Here is a 20,405-nt window from a genome sequence, read left to right as displayed (position 1 = left end):
TAGCTATTGCACATCATCCTAAAATTTTGACCATATGTCAATAGGTCATACCGCCAACTTCGTGCTGTCGCTCGTTGTTTGTCCATAATTTCAAATTTGTATAATCATTAATCATATATAACTAATTAATATAAACATAATTATTCTTTTATTTTTTTATTTTTTATTTTTTTGTGAAAGTATTCATTTTAGGTTTATAATAATGATGAACAACGAGAAAATTATTGCTCTCCCAGATCATTTGGTGGACCACAACTACTTCTGCCAGTTGTATAATATGAAGATGATCATATAGTGCGTGAAGAAGAAGTAGTCGAAGAAGTGTATGAATCAGAAGAAGAAGAAGTTGAGATATTGGAAGAAGAAGAAGAACAACAAAGAATATCAGAAACATATACTTTGATTCCTGGAGTTCATAATAGATCGAGGATATATGTGGATAATTTGGGATTCAAGTATTACAAACGTCAAGTTAGAGGACACCGCGAGCATGTATAATTAGTTAACCCAATATAATTACCTACCTAATTAGGTATTAATGATAATATTATGGCATATAATGTAACTATATTTATATTTTATAGGTATTTAGTATGCGAACGGCAGAAGAAACGGAACCAGTTCTGTCCTTCCACCGCAACAGTAAGTACAAATTTAAATGATAATAGAATCCATCTAGGATTTTATCACGACCACCAGCCTGGAGTAATTGACCCGAATGTGCCATTTTTGAGAGAAGCTATTAGTGAAAGAGGAATTGATCCAGCAGTGACTACCTCATTTATGAGAACTATATACAACAATGAAATTATCAAGTGAGACTTACTAAAACTTATCTATATATACTAAATTATTTATTTACCTAATCCTTTTTATTATTATTCGGTAGTTAAACTTACAATGTAAAATAATATATTTTTTTGATTAGACTGTATTAGACTAAATTTAAACTGAGGTTTTGATTTTGTTAGCCATCTGGAAGCAGCTCCCAATTACACCTTTATTCAGGGACTTTATTCAAGGACGAGTGAAAAAGATGAGATGTCGAAGATTCCCAGCACAGCCCCTTGACATTGGACAATATGCAGCTGCGCTAAATGAAGACCGCAATGCAATTTATGCTTCTACAGTTCAAAATCCCCCATCTAGGTAAATAAAATTGTGTGTTCTAAGTTTATAAGTAATAAGTTTGTATTTAATTAATAACATAGGTTTTAATATACCCATTTGAATCTTTTATTTTATTCAATTTGACATTAAAAATTATTGATGAAAAAATGTACATATTTCTTACATAAGTGTATAGCGAGGTGTATAGTTATATATCTATTATAAGTAAATCAAAAAAGAAACAATCTATACTATAAATAAATGCTCTTGACAAAATTCTCTCATGTCAGTAGGTACATATAGTATAGTACCTTATGTATAATTTGTTTTTTTTCACATGATTTATCATTGTAAATGTTACCTACTTTACTGTAAAATTAGAATTATTCACTATTTTAATATTATTTTCAGTATCAAATATTGTACCCAAATTGTTGTGATAATTTTAATACAAGTAAAATTATTATTTTAGTTACTGAAGTGCAAATTGCATAACTAATTAATATTCAGTTACAACAAATTAAATTATGTATACCTTGATATTTATTTGTAGTTATGACTACCTACTTTTCTTAAAACCTCTTAATTACTAATAATAATATTGTATAATATATTGTATTAGATTATAATTAAATGTTCTAAATTATTATGCATTATATTTAAAAAATTATTATTAGGTTCTTTCAACAAGCATTAGTCGTTGATGGAAGGAGTATTGGTGTGACCTTTGCCAACACTGATGCAATTGACAAATACAGAGAATTGGTTCACAATTGGTTGGGATCGATGCAACATTCAAAACTGTGCCTCGTGTTCCAGCAGATTTGAAATGTTTCCTTACCATCCAGGTTGTTTTCAAAAGTGTTGTAAGTATTGAGTAATTGATATTATAATTATGTATAATCCATATTCTATTTTCTTAATATATTACTCATTTATTTTTATTTTATTTTTTTAGTCCTTTCCAATGGTTTATGCTCTACTGGGGAGTATGTCTGAAGAAGTTTATGCGATTCTGTTTGAAATTGTAAGAAATATATTACCTTTAAATTATCAATGTGTTTGTTTTATTACAGATTATGAAAAAGCTCTGATGTCAGCTGTCCAACAATCATTTCCAGAAAGCCAATTAAGATGCTGTTGGTTCCATTTTACACAAGTAACTTTGTAATAACTGTTATGTACTTAGTGATGGTTGTATAAACAAAAAATATTTTTCTAGTCAATTGTACGGTATTCTCACCGAAAGATGAACAGCGTTTTGTATTTGGTCTGTAAAAACCCAGTAGCAGCTGGAATTCTCATAATGGTAAATTTAAGTTTGATATTTGTATTCAATTGTATATTGTATGTTAATTAGATAGACTATATGGGAACAAAAACATGAAATTGTGTACACTAGTTATAATATAAATTTACCAGTAGAATTAAATACTTCTCAGTAGGAATTAATGGAAAACTTAATATAAATTTTAAAAATAATTGATGATGCCACTTTTGCCATTAGTTATACTGTGTCAGAAGTATTCTATTTTTAACAGTATCAAAAAAAACTTTCAAACTGAAACATATTTATTACTGGTATTAGTGGTATTAATAAATATATTATATTCATATAGTAAATTCTATACCTAGAATATTTCAACAATTGGAAACAAATCCAAATTACTGTTTAGCTAGGTAAGTAATTATTGAAAAAAAACTATGTTAGTTTGACAATTATATTGTCGCTTTTTAGATAGGTAACAAGATATTTGTCAATCAACATAGGTAGGTACCTACTTTAAATTGTCATTGTCATAAATAAAATAATATAAATTCAACATTTATAAATTATTATTATTTAACTAAATAATTCATAGTTATATATGGATAACTTTATCTACCTATTAAGCGAATTTTTTTATTATATTATAATACTATACTTAACTCTGACTGTATCTTAGATTAGTGATTAGATGCAAAATGTATCAGATAGTTTTATAAATTTATAAGTTTGTCATTGTTACTTGTGAGTTTTATTGATGTAGGTGCAAACCTGGCATGTAAACAATACATGATTTCACATTTTTGTATCTATTAAGATATTACAACTTTTTATGAAAAAAACTATTATAATAAACACTAAATACACTATTAGGTAGGTACATAAATAATATAAATGTAAAGTTAATAATGTATGTTCAAATATTAAATTAAAAATACATTTTGTTTTTTCGTAGGTACCTACCTACTACCTAGATATTATAATTGATATGTAAATGATTTTAATTTATTGGGTATACTTGATTATTTAAACAAATATTAATAATATAATAGATAGGTAGGAAGATATTATTTACAATTTACATAAAATTAAAATCATTGAATATATTTAGGTGTTTGGATAAATAAAAAAAGGAAGGTAGTAAAGACTAAAGGTACCTATTTAATTGTTTTTAATAGATAATAAGGGGGGGGGTCTTAGATTATTGGGTTCTGCTACTTCTTCAAGTCGTTTTTTTTTTTTTGGAAAAGTGATATATCTCTAAATAAAGGCATAGAATGATGTAGTAAACCCGACATTATTATGTTAAGGATATAATATGTAGATATATACCAATATAATGTACATGTTTATAGATTTATTCATAATAATTAATAAGTATAAAAAGGGAGATATAGTTAATAATAATAAGTGTGTGTAAGCCATTTTTAGATCAAAGGTGAAAACAACAAGATGTTTTACCTATTCCATAAATAATTATGTAAATGCGTACATATACGTGGAAGCCTAAACTGGATCAAAGGTGGAAATAACAAGTAGTTTTTTTTATTCATTAAAAATGAAAAGTTAACAGTTGAGGTAGCTACGCGTGTGTACGTCATTGTAAGTACTCATATAAATATGGGTAGAGCACTTTATGAGTTAGAAGATAGTCAACACTGTTCGAAGGCTTAACACGCTTACGACAGTTTATTTTATGATTTATTTTGTGTTTAACTTGTAACAATAAATTATGTATTTTATTTAATGATAATTGAAAATCAAGTGTTCAATTATTCTTTTACCTATCTTTCTCAACCACAAAATCTCAAGACTGATCAGGACGTGCTACGTCGTTTAAATAATTAATTGTATTGTGTTCAACGTGTCCTTCACGGCGATCACTACAATGATCATTGAATCTCTCAGCTACTTGTGTGCAAACAATGTCTATAACAGTATAATAAGTTTTTATTTTAAAATTATCCATAGGACTGATTATAGGTTGGTCATCTGACACTATTTCACCTGGAATTTTTTTTATACGTCTGGTGCGAATATCTGTAAGAGGGATAAACTAAAAATCATTAGATCTGGAATCCAAAAAAATGTTTTTTTCATTAACAATTATTTTAAATTGTGTTTCATTTCTAAGTTCTTTAATTTTTTTGTGAACAAATTGAACATAAGATATGGCATTTAAAAGATCCACATTTTTTCCTTGTGAAAATTTGCTAAGTGGATTAACTAAATCAAATATTTTCTTAAATGTTAAACCTGTTAAAATAAATCTCTCAGATAGTAAATAATCAAGTAACCTCTTTGCTTTAACACTACAAACACGAGCAGACGAAGAATCAGCTTGTAAGTAATATAATAGATCTATAAGTGCATGATATGTATCAAATACTGTTTGAAGTGCACTTGCATGTGACGACCATCTAGTAGTTGAAACTCTTTTTAACCTTAGAAGGGATTTGCCAGAGTATCGCAGTTTTTGATAATCAGAGTATAGACCGCCACGCTTTTTGCTGCTTCCTATATAATCGTACAAGGATTTAATAAAATGTATTAAAAAATTAAATAAATCCCATACCAAAATATCTCTTTGCTTTCATTGCATTTATGGTGACAAAAGCAGCTGTTTTTTCACCTATAGATGCATCTGAATCTAAAAATCTATCCCGTGCTTTATTTTCCAAAATTTTATCTCCAATATGTCTTGTTTAAATATCTTTATGCTTTTTATAAAAATAATCATGTTCTATTGCTGCCATATCTAGTTTATTTACTGGTTTTTATTTTTTTCTAAATCAGTAAAAGGACCAAGATAATTATAACCATGCTAATGTATTTCTGGCATAAATTTACTGTTTAAAAGATTATTCATAAGACCTGATACTTCTACAATTTTTTCAGGCAAACTTGTTACATAAGAAATTTAATATTTAATTCCTTGTGGGGTATTAACTATTCTTTCTAATTTTATTCAGAAGTAAAAAAATGCACAATATTAATTTTTTTATTATGAAAATTATTGTGGCCTGCTTTTTCTTCACTAGCAATAAAATATAATCTCTTTAATAATTCATTTAAATTATGTACAGTAGAACCTCAATTATCCATGACTCGATTATCCGTGTTTGTGATTAACCGTGCTCACTCTTCCAAAAATTTAAAAATAAGTATGGACTGTAGATATATTTGTAGTTATAATCGAACATTTTATATTACATAACACACAATATCGACAATTATATTAATGACATTTTTTACGGTTAGGTTTTAAATTTTGACTTCCATGACGTTATTGGCTTAAGAAAAATTAGAAGTGAAGTAAGGAAAATTATTTCAAACCAAAAAAAACAAAGACTGATCACTTCATATTTTAAGCCCTAATAACTTGTTGTATAAAATTATTGTATGTACATTATGTATATTTCTAATTATAATTGAATCAAATTTTTAAAATTGTATTATTATAAAATTGTACCTATGTATTTCTAATTAAAATTAAATAAAAAATTTCATTATTATAAAAAGTCTCGATTAACCGTGATTTTCATTTATCCGTGTGACCTCCTCCCCATTATTACCCTGGATAATCGAGGTTCCACTGTATATATTTATACTCAATACGATATTCTGAATACTTTTTTAAACCACCTCCTTCTTTTTCTTCATCTTCAATTTACAAATCATTTTTTATCTCTTTTGGTAATCTCATTTTTTCCTTTTTGGCTACATTTTCAGGTAAACTATGCCAAATAGATTTAATCATTTTCAAATATTTTTCTCCTTTACTTGATTTAACAAACCCAGTTTTTTTATCATTATTTTGATACATTGAATCAGTCTGAATTAATATATCTTTATAATTGTCAAAATCTGTCTCTGTATAATAATTAGGGGTTGCATACACAGAATAAATTAAATAATCCTGTTGTTCTTTCTTATGTTTTTCCATCTATAATTAAATTATCATTATTAAATTCTACTACATCTTTTCCAATCATATATTGTTTATTATGAGTATTATAATATAATCCAAAAACTGAATCATTAATTCGAGTTAAATATTTGGTTGTATTTGGACCTAAAGTTATTATATTCTTTGAGGGCATATTTTTTTTAATTGGTGACCTTATTTCTAGAGGTGATTTAATTGAAGTATTTGAGCCATCTGTCAGCCTTAATATTTCTGGTCGTTTATATGGAACCATAATTTTTTTCATATCTTCGTCAGTTTTAATATTTATTTCTTTAACTTCATTAACTGCATTTACAATATTTTTTAATTCATTTGTTACTGGTCCAAAAGATTTTTCCTTTTCTTCTTCAGCATATATGTTTCTTAAAGCCGCATTTTTATAATCCTTCTTTAACTAATAATATTTCTCATATCGTTTATATCCATTTAATATGAAATTTTTTTTTAATAATCATTATTTAAATAACCGTTTACGTTAATGTTTGCATTTGTCTGGATCTATGTTGCTGAATTTGTTATAAATGTGTATACCTGTTAAATCAATTGATATAAACCCAAACTTATTTTTCCAGCATGTTGAACATAAAGATTTAAATTTATCAAAAGCTATATCATTACTCAAAAAATCTTTCCATATTCTACCAATATAAAAATCTGACTGCTTAAATATAATTAAAAAATTACAATTTGTTCTAATTACTTTTAAATCCAATAAACTATAATTCTGACTTATATAAATACATGAAATATTTTTAAATCTGGATCTTATAACATATTCTTTCATTCTATCTTGTTTATCTAAAATATAATCATCAAAAACAACTAAACTATTTGATTTACATTCATCAACAGATATTATATCTTTATAAGTAATATTTACTTCAACACTATCCAAACCAGCAAATACTTCATTCATTTTTTCATAGACAGGCTGTTCTATGTTTTTGTAAAAATATAAAGATTATCAAAAGGAACCCAATAATTAAAAATAATATTAGATAATAAATTAGTTTTTCCTGATCCAGAAGAACCTATAATTAAACATCTCATAGGTGTTGGAAAAATTGATTCTGATTTATTATCTTTATCTTTATCTAAATTAAATACTTTAATTTCATAATTATTATCCATTGAATATGTAAAAATTAATATTCTATTAAATTTTTTTCTTACTAAATATAATATAAAAATAAATAAAAATATTTATAACAAGATGCTATACTTGCATCTAAAAATTATTTGAATAAAATTAAGAAAATTAAAGATCTAAGTGAAATACAAAAAGAAGAATATAAAAATATAACAATCAGTCATATTTGTGAAGAAGAATTAAGTAATATGCCTTCTTATATATCAAAAAATCATTCAGAAGATAAGGTCCAAAATGAAAATAATGCAAAAGATAAGGTCCAAGATCATGATTATTCAGAAGATAAGGTCTGAGATAAAAAAAAACATTCAGTATGGAATAATGCAAAAGATAAAGCCCGAGATCATTATCATTTAACGGGGTTATATAGAGGAGCTGCTCATAATACATGTAATCTAAATTATAAAGTCCCATAATTTATTCCTGTAATAATTCCATAATTTTACAGGATATGATTCTCATTTATTAGTCAAAGAATTAGGTAATGATAAAGATAATCAGTTAATAATAATAATAATTCAATTAATGACCAAAGCAAATCAAAATATGCCCAAAAATATTGTACCACTAAAATGTGCTAAACATTTTGAGTACATTATGAAATTGCTATTTGTTGTCAATATAATATACAAAACATGTAAATGGTCTTTAAAAATATCTGAACACAATAAAATAACTACCTTCTCACAGAAACCAAATCAAAAATTAAGAATCTTACAACACTTATAAAATTTACACGATACATTCCATATAATCAATGCACTTACATCCTAGAATGTATAAACGGCAATCTTCTGAACTTAATATTATTTTATAAACAAAAATGTACATAAAATAATAAATACATAAATATGTAATGATGACAAATTATTATGTTAAACATTATACTATATTTTATTTATTATATGTTTTTAAACACTGTGTAGCTAGTTATATAGTTATATCTATTATAATATTTAACTGTTGTTTTTATTATTTTTGACAGTTGTTTATTATTTAAAAACAATAATCACTATACAAAAAGCACATATCATAACTTGAAAAATATTGCAGAAATTAAAATATAACCCAAGTACAAAAGCACAAAGCATTAACGGTTCATATAACATGTGTTAATTATTTAAATGTAAAAAAAAATTATTTATTTTATGGTAATCATTAAAATCTAAAAGAAAAATATTAAACATAATGTAAATAAATGAAAACAAAATTAAAAATATTTATTTTCAATAGATTTTGAAACTAATCATAAGTAAGTATTGAAAAAATGAAAATTTAACTAGGAACACGATTACCTATAATAAAATCAATAAAACAATATAACGATAAAATATCAATTTAGAAAACCAGTTTAGGTATTGTGCTGCAGGTCGCGGGACAACAACACGCAGCTGCTCACGACGGAACACGACGGCCGACGACAATTAGAAATAATATTATTTCACTTGTAAATTATTATTTATTATAAATGAAATTCCTTATCACCCTCTATCGGAAATATTTTCCGCGCACCGTATTTTGTATTGCAGTGAGCGATCTATAGTATTTATAATCAATGGTATAACATAGCAAAATCTGTTTAGCGCGGGACAACTTTTCTCCCTCAATATTTATAATTGAATTTTAAAAATTTCACAATGCATAGGTAAGAACTTTATCTGTGTCATAACGTCATTATTTTTTTGATAGCACAAACAAATAATTTTAAGTAATTTAATGAAAAAATAAAAAATAAATTTATTTTCTAAGCTTATAACTTTAATTACATTTATGTTATCAAAATAATAACGACGCTATGACACAGATAAAGTTCTTACCTATGCGTTGTGGAATTTTGGTAATTCTTCTATAAATACAAAGGGAGTAAAGTTGTCCCGCGCTAGACAGATTTTGCTATGTTATACGTTTGTAAGACGGAGCAACACATGCGGGTGTGGCGTCCTCTTAAATACAACACAGCTTTACCATCCACAGTGCTTCTGTAGAGCGATTACTTAGTGTTGCAGGGGACATTTGTTCTAAAAAAAGGTCGCATATGAGTGACAACAACTTTGAAGATACACTATTGTATAAAGTTAATTTAAAACATAAATAAATATAAAATACTATTATTGTATTTTAAAAATTAATAAAATAAAGAAAAGGTTTTAATTATTTTATTTATTTATTTATTTATTTAAGAGGTAGGTTTATATTGAGAGTTTATGAGTTTATGACATATAAACATAATATAGTTATCTATATAATGATTAATTACTATTGATAACTAGATACCTACAATTAATTAGTACTATTTTTTAATAGTCATAAGTCATAACTTTATTACTTTTTAAAAGTAATTTACCCATCACTGACAGCTACAGAACAAGCATATATCACTTTCTTTCAGGTAGTAAAGAATATGCAGTGTTGGTGAGTTGCGGCCCGGGCTTATGAGAGGTACGTACGAGTTGCGGCCCGGATTTATGAAAGGTACGTACGAATTGCGGCCATACAATAATGTATATATTACATATATAATATATATATATATATTATATACTATATGTCTATATATAGTTATAGTATATAAACATCACGATATTATGTAGGTATTTTCTAGTATAAATTGTCGTTCTTATATTAATATTGGTCGTTGGTCGTAAAGAAAATAAAAGTATTCATAACATTATAGAATAGAATATAATATATTAATATTATGACATTATATTAAAAAATAAAAAATAAAAAAAAATAAAAGTATAATTGGTGTAATATATTATGATAATAATGTCCAAAAAAAATCAAAGCATTCATAATGTAAGTCTTATATGGCAGATAATAAGATAAAACGATCTATATTATCTTTATCATATTATACCTTTTTTTTTTTTTTTTTTTCGTTTTTGAACCGACGGCGTCGCGGGGACAGCTTTCGCAATACTTCCGCGACGCCGTCATCGTTTATTGATAAATCAAATGTATACATACGTGAGGGGGGTAGACGGGACAGATCCCCGACTTACCCCCCTCTTTAACATGACATTAACAATTTTACTAGTTACAGGTAATGCGGTTGTGTTCAGTAGTTCGGTGTTTTCTGAAGCCGACCGGAGTCCGCCGCTCTGGATACTCGTGCTGTGTCTCGTTTTGGCGGGCCGTTATCATATTATACCTAGTATACAAAAATATAACTTCCCATACGTATTGAACATTTCGTTTATACGGTACATAGGTAATAGGTATATAATATAATATATATTATATAAGTAAGGTACATATGTAATGATAATTACTCGGGCCGCAACTAACCTATACCTAAAATATTATCGGGCCGGAATTCACCGGAAACGAAAGGTCGGGCCGCAACTCACCCTCAGCCAGAATATATTACCATTGAATTATTTGAATTTCGATGACTTACAGTAATCACAGATTATGAATATATGCTGATGAATACTGTACAAGAGGTATTTCCAGAGAGACAACTTCAATTTTATTGGTTCAATTAGTGTCAAGTGTCAAGTACAAAAAAATATCATAAATATTTTTAATATTATTTATTTTACTCTACATAAACTGAAAACAATTTAATTTAATAATGAATTATTTAAGTTTTGAACAAAAAAATTATTAATTCTTTTCTTCTAGTCAATTGTGAGATATTACCGATGTAGGTACAATCTGGTATTCAACCTCATCAAAACATATCCTATAAGTGCCTGGTAATGAACTTTTTATTGTGCCTATATAAATAAAACAAATTGAACATTAAACATACATTTGGGTTTTAGAATTGCTTCATTTTCGAGCTACCAGAAGAAATAAAAATCGCCCAAATTTTTGTATAGAGGAAGGTTTTATTGTAATATTAGAATATGCATATTAAAATTATGAAATTTACCAACACATGGAAACAATTTTAATCAGGTATATATATAATATCTATTGGAGACATAAGTTTCATATAAAATTCAGCTGAAGTGTGCTAATCATACCTATATGAAAAAAAAATAAAGCATTATAATTGACACATTCACATATTATGTTTTAATTAATATAGATACATAAACAAGTTTTGGTTGATTCAAGTTAGACCTGAATTAACTACTGTATATGCCATCAGTGAAATAAGGAAAAATAATTGTTTGGAATTATTCCACAACCAAATGCTCAGGTGTTTTAGGGTGCATCAACACCTGGGATTAATATGTAATAATCAATATAAAAATAATTTATTTTTTTTTTAACTGATGAAAAATTCGTTTTCTGCATTAACTTAGTTGTATGTTACTTACTGAATATACTTAAAACTATACTAATAGACAATCGTTATTTTATTGCCAGATTGTCATCTTAACCTAGCTAGTATTTAACTACAAACATTTCTTATTCCTACATATTTTAATATTTCAATTTATATCTGTATGAAAAGCTTAAGAGCTTCCAATTTAGCTCTGTTAGTTTAAAATTTAGAGTGAATTGACTTCCGATAAAATTTAAAGATAAGATTATTATCTAGACATCCTTATGAGCTTTTTATTAATTTTAATTTTAAAGCGAGTTATGACTATTTTAATTTTTAAAATGTAAACATTTTTACATGAGGTTGTCTAGATATAAATCTTACCTTTAAATTTTATTAGAGGTCAATTCACTCTACATTTTAAACTAACAGAGCTATACACATGGTCTGCTGAGCGTAAAAATTACCATATTACGCACTTGTAAAACGGAGACAACACATGCGGATATCATATCCTCTTAATACAACATATATTATTATGCATAATACAACATTAACCTAAACAAAATTGGACATTAACTAGTTAAAGTGAACTAGTTAGTAAATTATTTAATCAACTTATGAACTCAACTAATAGATAGTTGAAATGACTTGACTTTTCTCACTTGATTTAAAATAATTAATCTAGTTAAACATTATTATACTCAGGGCTTTAAGTGGGAAAAAATTCCAGGGGGGACTAACGTCTCCATATAGTTTTAAGCGTTCCATATATTGTTTTATGTATAATGTCTAATGCACATAGACATATTATAGTAGATACATGTAATTTTTAAACAGTGATTGTGTAACATACTCATCCAACATTCCCACTTTTAAGTTTAAACCTTGAATAATGATAAAATTTGTAATTTATTTTATGAACAATTTAAATCACAAATAATACTACATTTTTAAAAATAATTAATGTTTTACACAAATTTAATATTGTTTCTCATGATATTAAGTTGTAAGTAGTGGTTTTTTTAAGAAATCAACCTGACCAAAAATATTTATATCATAAAATGTTGGGTTTTTAGTGCTTTAAATTATACAAAATAAAATTTAAATTCTATGCATGGTGGGATAAGTATGCTTATAAAATCACACTTTACCTATATATCTATATATATTACCTATATATATTAATAAGAAAGTATGAATTTCAATTTTACATTATTTAATAAAGAGCTATTTTAAAATAAAACAATTATAAATATTTAAATAGGAACATAAATTATATTTTCTTTAATAAAATGTTTTCTTTAACATGAATTCATAAAAATTATAAATGTAACATACCAACATAGAAAATATACATATTAACTATATTATTATACTTATGCATTTAAGAGTAAAATAAGTTATAATAACTATTAATATATATAGTAAGGTAATGTAGGAACATAAATTAAATTTTCTTTTGCACTTGGTTGCTTTAACATTAAATAATAAAAATAAAAACTAACAAACATAATAATAATCAAGTAAGTTTTTTAATTAAACATTTAAACAATTCCATATTGAGTTATAAGGATTAGATTCATTTTCATCTTTTTTGGCTCTTTTTAAACAATTTGTTTCTGTAGCAGAACGTTTTCCTCTCATAATCCATGACTTCACAAATGATTTAGGATCAAATTTTTCTAGAGGTGGCCCAACACAATGAATGAAAATTAGTGAAGACAAATGACTTGATGTTAATGTACTCCTTATAGGACTTACAATTACATTCATTGAGCTAAAGGTACGTTCACACTCCGAAGAAGATATTGCAATAGAGTTAATTACAGTCATTAAAGGTTTAATATCAATATTAACTTTTTTATTTTCTTTGAACTCACGAAAACCTCGAACAGATAAAACTTGATCAATTTGAAACACCTGTGATAAACGTCGAATATTTTCATCGCTATACTGAATATCCATATTATCTGGCCAATTTTCTGGGGAAAGGACTTCTAAATCTTCAATTAAATTTTTGAAATTAACTTGATATTCATTATTAACTTCCCTCGATGGCACATTACTAGCTTGTGTTGTCATAAGTCTTTGTTTCATATTATTACTTAAACTTGTAAAAAATTGTCCCATTTGTACTTTTATAACTGATGTTTTAGAATATATTTGAATGTTTTTGAATTCTTTGTTTTCACAAGCAGAAATTGCTTCTTGACTTTTTGGACCTGGTATACTAGCCATGGACTCTAAAACTCGAATTGTACGCTGAATAGATTTATGAGCAGCAGGTAATGTCATATCTCTTTTTTGTAATTGTATTGATAAGTCTGATAGTTCAATTAATGCATCATATAACACACCAAGATTATGTACAAAATTATTCGAAGTGAGTATATTTTTTAACCCATTATATTTTGCTCTTTCTCTTGAGTCTCTACATGTGTCAGTAGATGCATAAGAAAAATGTTTGAATAAATCTTCATAATTATTCCAAACAGCTTTCACTGTACTCTGACTTGAAGCAACCCATCGAATAGTGAAAATCTTACCGATCGTTAATAGTTGTTTCTCCAATGAAGCAGCACATTCACGTAATTCACTTGTATTCTTAGGAGACATATGGTATGTTGCATAAAGTTTTTCAATAAAACTCTGAAATTGATTTAGTCCACTTACTTCTTTTAAAGTATCGTTAACTGCCAACTCTAGGCGGTGGTTACAACAGTGCCAAGTTATTATATTTGGAAAATCATTTTTTAATAGAGTACCGACACCAGATTTCCGTCCCAACATATTAGATGCTCCATCACTAACAAAAGCAATTAATTTTTTTTTTAAAAACCCAAAATTAATCCCATACTTTTCAAGTGCTTGCAACATTGAACCTTTTACAGATATAGCTGAGGTATTATTCAGTTCAACAATATCAAAAAAGAATGTATTTATTTCACCTAACTCACCAATAGCACAGCGCAAACAAACAACCAACATCGACTTCTTGCTTAAAGTTGTTGATTCATCAACTAAAATACATAATTTTGTTTCATTTTCTGTAATGCATTTAGCTAATTTTTTTCTCATCTCAAAGGCAATATGATCAATTATTTGTGTACATGATACATTAGTTTGAAGAATTCTACCAAGATCAACTCCATTAATAACTTGTAAGTCAACTAATTTTGGCATATCAGTATATGGGCGTTGATTTTTAGAAATTAAATAGGCTGTTCTAAATATTTTTTGTGTTTGGTCTGATTCAGATAATACCATTTCAGATAATTTTTCATCCATTATATTTTTTTTACTTTCATCAACAATTTTTTGAGCATTTAAATGTGAAATTGAAAGCTTGTGTTTTGATATTTTTTTTCTTAAATTAGTCTGTTTATTTTTTAAATTTAAACCAGTTGGAGAAATGTCTGTATTTGACCACTCAGTTGCTATATGTGAACCTGTTTGCTTAAGCAAATTTAGATTTACATCTATACAAAATGTACAACCAATTTTTTTTTCTTTAAAATACATCCAAGGATAAGTTTCAGTAAAATAATGAATTTGTTTGGTGTCCCAGCAATCAGGATAAGAATTATTATCTATATAATTAGTAGATTTAGTAACAGGAATTGTGGATGAAGTTGATAAGTCAATATTTGATTTAAATGTACTGGTAGCAGTTTGTTCTTTGCTAGTAGGAACTTTATGTGTAGGTAAATCATTCTTTGGAATTTTGGAGAAGTTATACTTCAAAAGACTCATAATGTCTACACAAAACAATATATGAAAATTAAAAAATAAATATTCTTTAAAAATAATTTAACTTAAATAAGATTAAATTTACCTGTTAGCCGTAACTTCTTAGTTCTTTTTATAACAAATTATTTAAATAGATAATTAAAATATAGTTAACATTAAAAACTTTTTCAATAAAACTACTTAAAACGATAAAGGTTAAGTAGGTACATACTACAACACACTACATTAAATGCTGTCAATAATAATATTTTGTTAGTACAACAATATAATTATTATTATAATGATCTTTTGATTTTCGAATATTTTTATGTATAGTTATAAATAAACTTATAAATTATACAGTGTATGCATTGGTCAGAACAGTAAACAATCCGAACGCGTACCTCACCTCACGTACGTGGCTATAAATTGCTATAAACGTTTTCATCGGGTTGGCCCTAACATCATATTAGTAAACGTTTTTGTGTTTTTCGTATAAGTGATAACAATTTCTTAATAGGTAATCACTAATCACGGTTGTAACTTGTAATCTCAACGGAATTATCGGAATTCTGAATTATATTGATTATATAATGTTTGGATATAATTGATTATTGAAGAATTTGAAGCGTTCCGACTTACCATACGCATAATTTGTTAAAGTCGTTAAAGGGGACGCTTTTTAACCACCGTTAGAGGTAGGGGGACTGTGTCCCCTTGCGTCCCCCCCCACTTTAACCCCTGATTATACTTAAATACTATATTATACTATCTTTAATGTCCATGTCCACTATTAGAAGAGTCCATTATTAAGAGGTAATAACTTCTATTATGTGCATACATTCCTGTCGGGGAATTTAAAAGTCTCCACTATTGGGAAGGGTCCACTATTGAGAGGTTTCCATTAATAGAGGTATAGCTGTATAATTATACCTATATTATACCGCTGTATAATTATACCTATATTATACTTTTCTATTTATAATGAATTCAATAAAAATTATGTTATTGTTATTTAACTATTCAGTAGTTAGGTATCTAGAACAATAAGTACCTAAACCTAAAAAAATTTTATACTTACAGCTAGCATCTTATAAAGATTGAGAGATTGAGATTGAAAATGAGTAAGTGGAAACTACTAACTCAGTAAAAAAACAAGTCATATTATTTCTTTCAGCAATATTTAATTTTGAACGGAATATTTAGTTGTTATATAGTTAGATAATAATTTATCTATTATATAATTTTTGAAACATTAATTATGTTGGCAACACAATAAATACAAATAATATTAACATGGATCCATAGACATTAAGGTTGGCCACAATGTTCTTCCAAGCTGTTATCAGGGATATTATATTTTGGAAGAAATTTCAAGAAGCCTATACAGACCATCTGATTTTTTTATACCCCAGCCTGTACCTACATTCCGTCTATCGTCTCTCAACGGCATAACACCTGTTTGACTTGTTAAAATATTCTGTGAACGAACTGCGGTTTGTTATTTCGTTTTATGTTGCTTTTTACAATCAAAAGTTATACTATAATAGTGAAATCGATTAAATTGGATAAGAATTATCATCACGGCTTTTGAATTATATAATATGTAAGTACACCTAACCCATGTTAATTTTTTTATTTTATGTAATATATATGTACAAAAAATGGATGAAAATAAAACAATATATTATTCAGTTCGATGTAAGTTCATTAACATCTAGTAAAATGCGCAAAACAGAATAGATACAATTTTCTCACGCACTCACACGTATTGAAAACAAAGTTTTTATTGATTTATAGTTAATAAATAATTATATCTGTTACTGAGGGTGGACACCATTACACCAGTAATTGTCAGTAATCTCTAATCAATGTATATTGACTGGTAAATTTGTCAATAATTACCATTTTGGTTATCGATTTATTGCTCATTATAGTATTATACCTTAATAGGTAACGTTTTAATTGAATTACGATATTTTTGGGAAGTTAAGGATACGTATAAATTTAAAACATAGTTTTTGGGGATATGTGAATGAAGCTAAAAATTCGAAAATATCATGCAAATATGAGCTTAATATTTGCACGGAAATTTGGAATTCATAGTATCTTATAGTGTAATGGGGGAGGATATTAGAGATACGAGTCTAAAGCCCTTCTTTTGACGTTGCGCTTAAACTGATCGCAAACATATGAATATGCTAGATAAATATTAATTATTTTTTGCAAAAAAATTGTTGATTGTTTCAATGAGAGGGCAGGATAGGCTTTGTGAAAATAAAAAACTTAAAATATTTTTTTATGTAAGTAATTATATAAGTATAATAATAATTTATAGCAAAATATATTTAAGATTTCGTGGATATAAGTATTTATACTCATAAATTAATTAATATAGACTACTTAGACTATCAATTTTAATCATTTCTTGTAGGTATTGTGATTTTCTCTCCAAATAATTAAATAAATATTTGTCTTAATCAATATTAAATTCATTACTGGTAAAAATATATATTTCCGACATTAACTATTGTAAATAATGCGTTTCAGAATAAATTTCAGACATTGTTATTATGTCATCTTCTTCGTCTTCGCAGACGTTCCAATCGGATGAACAGCAGGCTACAACTGACGCCGATAACTCCGATAACCATGAAAGTTTTTACAACGGCAGAAGTGAGTCATGCCCGGATGATTTAATCCGAGACCCTGAGGCTCATAAAATAATATGGAATAGAGGTATCAGGGATGGCTTATACATGCGGACGTCAATTCCACATGAATTAATGTCCGTGGATACATCGAATGAAACAGTAGAAAATGTGGCAATGACGAATGTGACCAATTTTGCAGTTATTGTTGATTTGGCACGCACGTCATCGTCAATTGCAATGAATGCAGCTAGGTTGGCAACCGAATTAACAAATGTTTCCACTGATGTCGACGCCACCGAGTTGATGGTGAATGTTGCGTTAGACGCCGCGGAGGCAACAAAGACTTTCGCCAACGTGGCCCGGTCCATATCGCGTAGAAGCAGACGTTCACATGATGACCATGGGTTGCATGGCTAGATGTTTGCGTGATTTTGAAGTCATGATGCATCATACAATCATTATATATTATACATTATCTGTATACTACTACTGTTATCGTATTATACTGCAGTTTAATTGTAATATGATTTATATTAATCTGACTTCAAAATTAAAGTAATTTTCTATACTATACTATTATAATATCATGTCAATAATATTAGGCTAACTTTGATAGTTCTAGTAATTGTGTTTCGTTAGAAAGTGTCCAGATTATTTTTATTTTTTGCTATCGTTGATTATATTTGATTATACAGGTAGGTAAATAGCATTTTTATTCACGGAGTTTGGCGAAATAGATCACATGATCTCCGGACCTTCCTACCCACTTGTGATAAGCATAGACAAAGACCTTAAGCTCGTCTCAATGAACAAATACAGAATATAAAAATATATGTTTTTAAACGACGAACTAAACACAAATGTTGAATCATATAGATTTGGTATTTTCAACGGGCTACGAAGTAGTGCATGGAGATCAGTTAGTAAGATATACAGGGCGATTTTTTTATCATGAACCACTCATTATTTCAAAAAGTATCAATGTTTTTGAAAATATTTTTTTACAAAGTTTCATGTTGTTAAAAAAAAAACGTTTTTATAAAAAAATTATATTTTTTAATATTTTTTATCCTTATATTTTTTTAAGTTTTTTACTTTTTTTAATGGCAACCTAGAGTTTTAATTTCATATTCCAAAGCAGAATATTTTTCTAAGTATTTTGATACGTAAAAGTCGAATTTTGGACGAGTAGTTTATGAGTTATAAGTATTTAAAGTTTAGATTGGCGGAGTGGAGTGGTACGGGGTTACCCCGCAAAATGTTTGTCCACTACTCCGCTTGTCTAAACTTTAAATACTTATAACTCATGAACTACTCGTCCAAAATTCGATTTTTACGTATCAAAATACTTAGAAAAATATTCTGCTTTGGAATATGATATTAAAACTGTAGGTTGCCATTCAAAAAAGTAAAAAACTTAAAAAATTATAAGGATAAAAAATATTAAAAAATATAATTTTTTCATAAAAACGTTGTTTTTTTAACAATATGAAACTTTGTAAAAAAATATTTTAAAAAACATTGATACTTTTTGAAATAATGAGTGGTTCATGATAAAAAAATCACCCTGTATAATTGCAAAAAAGTATAAAATAATAAATAATATATGCATATAGCATATTGAATACGTAGCTAGTTAATTTATTAGTTATAAAATTGGATATTTTTATTTTGAGTTGATGGTTAGATAAATAAGTAGGTATTTGTCTCATCACAATTGTAATATAAGTAATGATACATATGCATATTTATATATATAATATATACTTAATCATATAATTTTTGTGTTCAATACACAGAAATGGAATCAAGTGATTAAATTCAAAAAGTCATTAATGGTGTCTTCGAAGTTCAAATACGTTTTGACTATTAGCATGTCAGGAAAATGACATCTCAATTTGTCTAACTACTAACTAGTATAATTGTTTTCAGGGTAAGTAGTCAAAAAAAGTTTAGATTTTAAATTGACAATTTAAGAGCAGTAATTGAATTACAACTGTTTGCTGCATTTTTATGACCAATAAAGAAGTTTGAAAATTTATTTTTTTTACCAATTTTATATATGGTATCTTTAACACCACACATTCAAAAGTAACATTGTCATCAAAATTATGTTTCTAAAGGATTTCATCAATATCCTATCGACCATCTTCAATGTATTATAGTGTCTAAATATGTTTTAATATTAAAACATTCTGTCTTTTATTTCTATAGAATTTTCTGACATTGCGTCTTTTAAATCAGACATACTAGTTAAGGGTACATAATTTGAATTTAAACAAGGAAAATTATATTCA

General features: G+C 27.0%; 1 protein-coding gene and 1 pseudogene across 2 annotated transcripts; one reads left to right on the top strand and one right to left on the bottom strand.

Moving 5' to 3' along the window:
• Nucleotides 1-141: 141 nt before the first annotated feature.
• Nucleotides 142-18,492, top strand: LOC107168859 (uncharacterized; annotated as a pseudogene). Its single transcript, XR_016190528.1, has 8 exons — nt 142-488; nt 585-815; nt 972-1,149; nt 1,788-1,976; nt 2,069-2,269; nt 2,333-2,419; nt 18,005-18,130; nt 18,308-18,492. The product of XR_016190528.1 is annotated as an uncharacterized LOC107168859 (transcript).
• On the bottom strand, nt 13,159-15,564 carry LOC149058518 (E3 SUMO-protein ligase KIAA1586-like). Its single transcript, XM_089219892.1, has one exon. It carries the CDS (start codon nt 15,476-15,478, stop codon nt 13,262-13,264), a length of 2,217 nt encoding a protein of 738 aa, XP_089076018.1. The 5' UTR covers nt 15,479-15,564; the 3' UTR covers nt 13,159-13,261.
• Nucleotides 18,493-20,405: the final 1,913 nt, after the last annotated feature.

Source organism: Diuraphis noxia, unplaced genomic scaffold (genome assembly GCF_037042655.1).
Source record: "Diuraphis noxia isolate RWA-SAM2 unplaced genomic scaffold, SU_Dnox_SAM2 contig0002, whole genome shotgun sequence".
NCBI lineage: Eukaryota > Metazoa > Arthropoda > Insecta > Hemiptera > Aphididae > Diuraphis > Diuraphis noxia.
This window is presented reverse-complemented; position numbering and strand designations above follow the sequence as displayed.